Raw genomic sequence first — 6000 nt, forward strand, 5'->3', positions numbered from 1 at the left:
CGTCCAGATGTCTGAGAGGACTTCTACAGTTTAGGAAGGGGGCAGGGCACAGCCATTCAGAGATGGCACAGCAATTAACACCAAGATGGTGGAAAATTCAACTCCCAACAGGCCTTGAGGCCCGAGATGGCACGACATTTGACTTCCAGTAGACTTGAGCTTCATTATAAACTCACTGCAATGTATTAGCATTGTAAATGAGACTCCCACAGGCGCTGTGACAGTTTCGAGGCTAGCCATAAATGGTCAAAAAGTGGCAGTGGCCCAATCCTGGGAATCCCAGCCTCATCTCTAAAGTAGTTGGAATAACCCTCCCATTGGTTAGCATATGAAGCTACACAGCGCACAAAAACTAACACTGCGCCTTGTGGCCTCTCAGTCCTGCGCCTCGGAGACAGCCCACACTCTGCCTGTAGATGTGTTTACTTTTACTCTAAACTGAGTGCCTGACCCCCACACCTTGTGGACTTTCTCTTACCTTCTGCAACAGCCTGCACTCTATCTATGGAGTATGTATCTCTCTGAATAAATCTACCTTTGCTCAGCTGTGGCCCACTCTTGAATTCTTTCCTGCGTGAAGCCAAGGACCCTCACCTGGGGGGGGCGCATCCCAGGGTCTCAATTGAGACCTGGGACATGGCCATCCTCCCACCCCACATTTCTTTTCTGTATCATCTCCAAGGGGGGCATCTTACAGGCAACTTCACAAGAATGCTTTAATGCTTACTAAACACAGAATGGGATGTTTATAGTTTTCAGCTTTATCAACAAAAAGGAAATCCTAAAATTTCGATTTGCTATGTTTGAATCAGAAATAATCACGTCTGCCTTAGAATGCTGAGGACGAGATAAGTTAACACATCAAAGGGCACTTAGTAATTGCAGATGGATGCGAGACAGGCTACAGAGGTAAGCTGTGAGAGTTTGGAATTTATCCTGAGGGGAAAAGAAAATCCACTTGAGGGCTTTCCACAGGGAGAACCAAGGTCAGATTTGCCTTCTAGAAAAACCTTTCTGGACAGAGAAAAAACTGGAAACTCTTGCCTAAGAGGCAAGGAGACCAAGTGGGAAGCTGAGATGCCTGCGCCAGGATGGGGGCAGCGGAGTGGACTGAAGGGAGGCAGAACCTGTAAACCCAAGTGCCAGAGTCCTGAAGACTGCTACTGAACACTTCACTCCTCTCCCTCCTGGCGTACACGCTGCCCCTCTGAGGTCAGCTGTGGCCACGTAACTTGTTTAGCCAGTAAAAAGATGAGATTACTTCCAAGTGGAAGCTTTAAAAACCAGTGCACAATTCACCATGTCATGAAACCAAGAGAAAGATGGTGGCTCTGTCAGCCTGGATCCCAGAGTGAAAATGACATAAAGCAGAGTCCCCACCCCTTCCCCAAACCAAGCTGAACCTGGATCTGTGTCAAATAGACAAACAAACCTTTGCTTTTAACCCACTGAGGTTTGGGGGTTGTTACTGTAGCAGAATTTAGCCTATCCTGAACTGAGGCAGTAAGAAATAGTTACGGAGATATGTCCAGATAAGAACAGTACTTAGGAACACACACAGACTACAAGTCTAGAAATCTGTCTTAATGTACACTCATACATATGGATACAAGATTACATCAAAAACATTGGGGGGGGGGGGGCTTTAACCATCTCCCAGAAGAAACGAGTGAATTTTTAAAAGTGGAAAAAACTTAAATACGTACTTGAGAAAGTATATGTCTTATGATCTAAGACAGACTTGATATTATAAAGTACTATGTACTTACTTTCCATTTCAATAATGAGTTTCAAAAGTGACTGTCAGTTTGCTTACCCTTTTTTTAATCACACATGGGAAAAGAACAAAAATACAGCTAAGAAGAGATAGGAAGAAAGGGAGAGCCCCTTTCTTTCTTCCATATACTCACCTTTTACAATCACCTCCTGTGTCTAAAATGTAAACACCATTACCTCCACCACTAACCATAATAATTGCTAACAATTTTTGAGAATTGAGTAGGTACCCAGCAAACACTCCATGTTTCCCTGCATTAGGTTATTTCAGTCTCATAACTCAGCATGAACTAATCAAGGACGGTCTAATTCCAAAGCCTGTGCCTCTCATGACCCCTATACCTCACTTCCTCTTTGAGGCAGGCCCAGATAAGTTTCTTTAATCATGGGCACTGATTAAAGATCAATCAATGTGGACACTGAAGATGAGTTTTAACTGTAAAGGGGGTGGGGTGGGTGGGGGAAAAGGATAACTTAAAGATAGGCAGGGAAGAAGAAAACAAAAGAAACATGTCTGGAAGAGGGACAGTCGTGGGCAGCCAGAAGGGTATGAGGGCAGAAAGGGTGGACACAGAATGAAGTTCTGTAAGGCAGAAGGGAAAGTTGGGCTAAAAGAAAAATCAGCCTAAACTAAGCGTTCTTTTCACTCACATACGCTGGGTGAATTCAGTAAGCTGTTTTGGTTGAAAGAGCTACTAAGCAGACAAGTTAGTAACAGAAATGAACTATATCCAATGGCTCCACAACCCACCCTGTTTATGGCCAAGAGTGAGAATTTCACGTGGTCTGAGGCACTTTTTCAGCCAATCTGGGGTCTAAACCTCAGCTCCACCCCTTGGCAGGTGGGTGATCTTGAACAAGCTCCTGGATGGTTGACCCTCCATTTCTTCCTCAGTAAAACTGGGCCAATAATACCTATTTCAAGAGGCCATTTTCCTTTTTTTCATTCTTTTCTCTCAGTTCCACAAGGCCAAATTGAGAACTGCCCCTTGTCAAGTTCGGTTTCAATTACATAATTACCTTAAATTATTTCCAAATACAACGCAGAATTTCTAACTCACATCTTTAATATGTTTAAGAGATGACTTTAAAAATCTATTTGATTTTTAATTAATAAACAGTTAATGAGTCCAGTTATACACTCAGGACTATACACAGTGAAGAAACAGAGCCCCGGGTTGGGTTGAGATCCTATCTTTAAACCACAGTGTAAAGTTTGGTTCTACCATTTATTTAGTACCTAGGTGACCCTGGGTTCTAACCATAGTAACTATCCCAAAAGGCACCTGTGAGTGTTTGTTAACCCAGGTTTGGCTGCGTGTATTTATTTTACGTACTCATCTCAATTATCCTATGAAGGAGGTACCATTACTTGACCCCATTTTGCAAATAAGAAAATGAACCACAGAGAGGGTAAGCGATTTGACCGAGGACAACAGATTCCACAGGGACAGCAGAACTCCGGAGCATCAGCCCTGTGCTCCAGGATATTAGACAATAGCCTTTAATATAAGCATAATCACCTTCTGCAGGGCTAGTTTAAAGATTAGAAATAATATGTGGAAAGAACCTAGGATAGTAGGCACAAGGTAGGGGGACAAGAAAATACACAGTAAGCCACACAGGAGAGTTGAGCAAACTAACAGAACCAAACTATTTAGGTTCCGTGGTGTCAACCCTCTTTCAAAGTCTTAGGATATTTGATCTATATTAGGTTGGGTCAAGGTGCATGTTTATAGGTGGCTGTAAAGAGGTAAAAATTTAAGAGAGAACATACCAGACTACCTGTAAACACCAAACTTTATCTGCACAGAGAACTCCTTATCTATTTCCATGCCAAGCGTCGCTGTTCGTTAGAATCAACGCAAGATTTGCAAAAGGCATTTACAAAGAAAAGAACAAAAAGAAAAGATCTTAATTTCGTCACAGCTAGGTTGGTTAGAATTATTGTTAGAACAAAAGAAGAAAGTTTCTAGAGACTAAAAATTTATTTCTGAAACAAAACAATGTGTCAGATTCACTAACATAAAATATGTTGGCTCCTATCAGTCTTGAGTGCTAAATCTCTCGACTTCATACAGGTTCCTTTACGTCTACCCCTTTCAGTTGAGTTCCTGAGAATCGCTAGTATGAACTCTTTGTAGTTTAGAATCATTGAATTTGAGGAACTCAGTAATCTAATTCAACCCCTTCACCTTAGAAAAGAGGAAAGCTAAGGCAGATAGGGTTAATAATTTGTTAAGACACTAAGTTTGTAAATACTGGATTCCTTTCTTCTGATCCATGGTTTCCTCACTAGCAGTGTCTCTAATTCCTAAATCAGTTGCAATGAGATGTCCACTAGCCAGAAAAACCTAAGCTAGATGAGCAGAACACATGAAAACAAGGCAAAAAAGTGTAGAAGATGTGTAAAAAGAAAAATAAGTTCTCACTGGAGAAAAGGTTATCTGTCCTATTTTGTTTTATCCACTACCTAGGGATTTCAAAATGAAGTTCCTCCAAACATAAACAGGAGGCTATCCCCATTACACTGTATCACAGCAAATTACTCGATGAACAAAAGGACTATTAAAAATTTTAGGGAACCCCAAAATATAGTCTGTAACGACTCCCTACGTTGTTTACCCAAACACTTCCTTTAGTGCCACGTTGAGTCAAAACCATGGATGCATTTATACAGGTTAAGAAAGAAAACTACGCATGTGAAACCTTTACTCCCTGACTGTTGCCAAAGCTGCTACAGAAATAAGATGACAAATGTTTAAAATGAATATTTCCATTCATCTCCCCTCAGAGTTCAAAGGACTCTTCATTTTTAACAAAACCCATATGCCAAAAAGGGTTGGTTCTTTCTTCACCAAATCGACAGAGGGCCCGACTTAAATTTGCTTTATTTAAGATTTCTTAGGGTACGACGGAAATGCTTACTCCTGTTGTCAATGTCACTTCTCTGCTGGCATTTATCTGATGGAGCGCCCTCCCAGGGCCGTCACAAGATCGCTCAAAAACAGACTCGGAGAGGGATGGACCAGCGGGACACCACTTACCGAGAACACTGCATTCTGGAGCCCAAAAGGTATAGGGGTGAGTCTGGCCAGCGCCACCACTTTCAGGCCGCTCCCTCCCTCCACGACGCGGATAACGGCGCTCAGCTTCTCGCTGCTCTGAATCTTGGTGGCCACCCAGGCGGTGAGCAGCCGCTTGCAGACCACATGGGCGATAAAGGTGCCGATGAGGACGCCCACCACCATCAGTCCCATGCCCAGCACGAAGCCGTACAGGTAACCGGCGGCCACGTTGAGCACGATGTAGCCCCAGCCGCAGGGGAACGAGACCACGATGAAGCCCACGACGAAGAGCAGGACCCCGAGCAGCGAGTCGAGGCTCTCCACCCAGAGCAGGAGGTGCTGCAAGTAGCGGCGGACCAGGGCCAGGGAAGCGAAGCACAGCGCGGCCAGCACGCAGACCAGCACCAGGCTCCGGCACCAACAGGTGCTGCCGAGGCAGCAGCAGCGCCAGCTTCTCACCTCGGCCACGCCGACCACCACGCCGCCGCCGCCGCCGCCGCTCCCGGGGCTGCCCGCCAAGGCCCCGCCCGGCGCCGGCAGCTCCGAGGCCGCAGGCTGCCCGTGGCGCTCCAGATAGGCGCCAAGCAGGGCCCCGGAGGCCGCCGCCGCTGCCGCCGCCGCCGCCGCCACCCCCGCGCTCGCCCCGCCCCCGCGGGGGAGGCGGTCCGCGGGGCCGTCCCCGCCCGCAGCCCGCGGCAGGGCCCGGCGAGGCGGCAGATCGGCGCGGCCCGGCACGGCGGCGTGCTGCGGCGGCCGGGGCGGCGTCTGGAGGAGGCTCCCGCCGGGGCTCCACATGCCTCGGCCCAGAGCGGGCCTCAGCCGGCCAGCCCCGCCTCAGCCGCCGCGCCTGTGAGGCGGCGGCCCTGCATGGCGCCCCGCACGCCCGGCTTCGACTCCCCGCGTCCGCTCAGGTGGCAGGAGAGGGCCTCGGAAAAGGCGGGGCCTCGGCGGCGGCGGGACGAGCCCCCGGAGAGTGGGGAAAGTCCGGACCCCACAGCCCACAGCCCACAGCCCACGCCGGCGAGCCCGCCCCTTTGGGGCTGGAGGGGCGGGGCCTTGGGCGCGGGGCGGGGCTTGGGTGCGGGGGCGGGGCCTGGCCGCGCTACATACTGACCCCGCTCCGCGTGACGCACAGCCGGGCGGGGCTGAGCGGGTG

The 6000-nt window shown here is 48.3% G+C and overlaps 1 protein-coding gene across 6 annotated transcripts in view; it reads right to left on the reverse strand.

Annotated features, from left to right (window-relative positions):
• Nucleotides 1–5799, reverse strand: part of TMEM64 (transmembrane protein 64) — a 69272-nt gene extending 63473 nt beyond the window's left edge. For 4 of the 6 annotated variants that reach the window (XR_012064103.1, XR_012064102.1, XM_072949438.1 and 1 more), the window contains exon 1: nucleotides 4824–5798. Coding sequence is in view for 4 of the 6 variants with exons in the window: in XM_072949438.1 (XP_072805539.1) it covers nucleotides 4824–5639 (816 nt within the window). In the remaining 2 variants the exon portion in view is untranslated. Of the gene's footprint in view, nucleotides 1–4823 lie in introns of all 6 variants that reach the window. The other 2 variants (XM_072949439.1, XM_031691128.2) reach the window with 2 other exon arrangements.
• Between the last annotated feature and the right edge of the window lie 201 nt (nucleotides 5800–6000).

The sequence above is a fragment of the Vicugna pacos genome, chromosome 25 (genome assembly GCF_048564905.1).
Source record: "Vicugna pacos chromosome 25, VicPac4, whole genome shotgun sequence".
NCBI lineage: Eukaryota > Metazoa > Chordata > Mammalia > Artiodactyla > Camelidae > Vicugna > Vicugna pacos.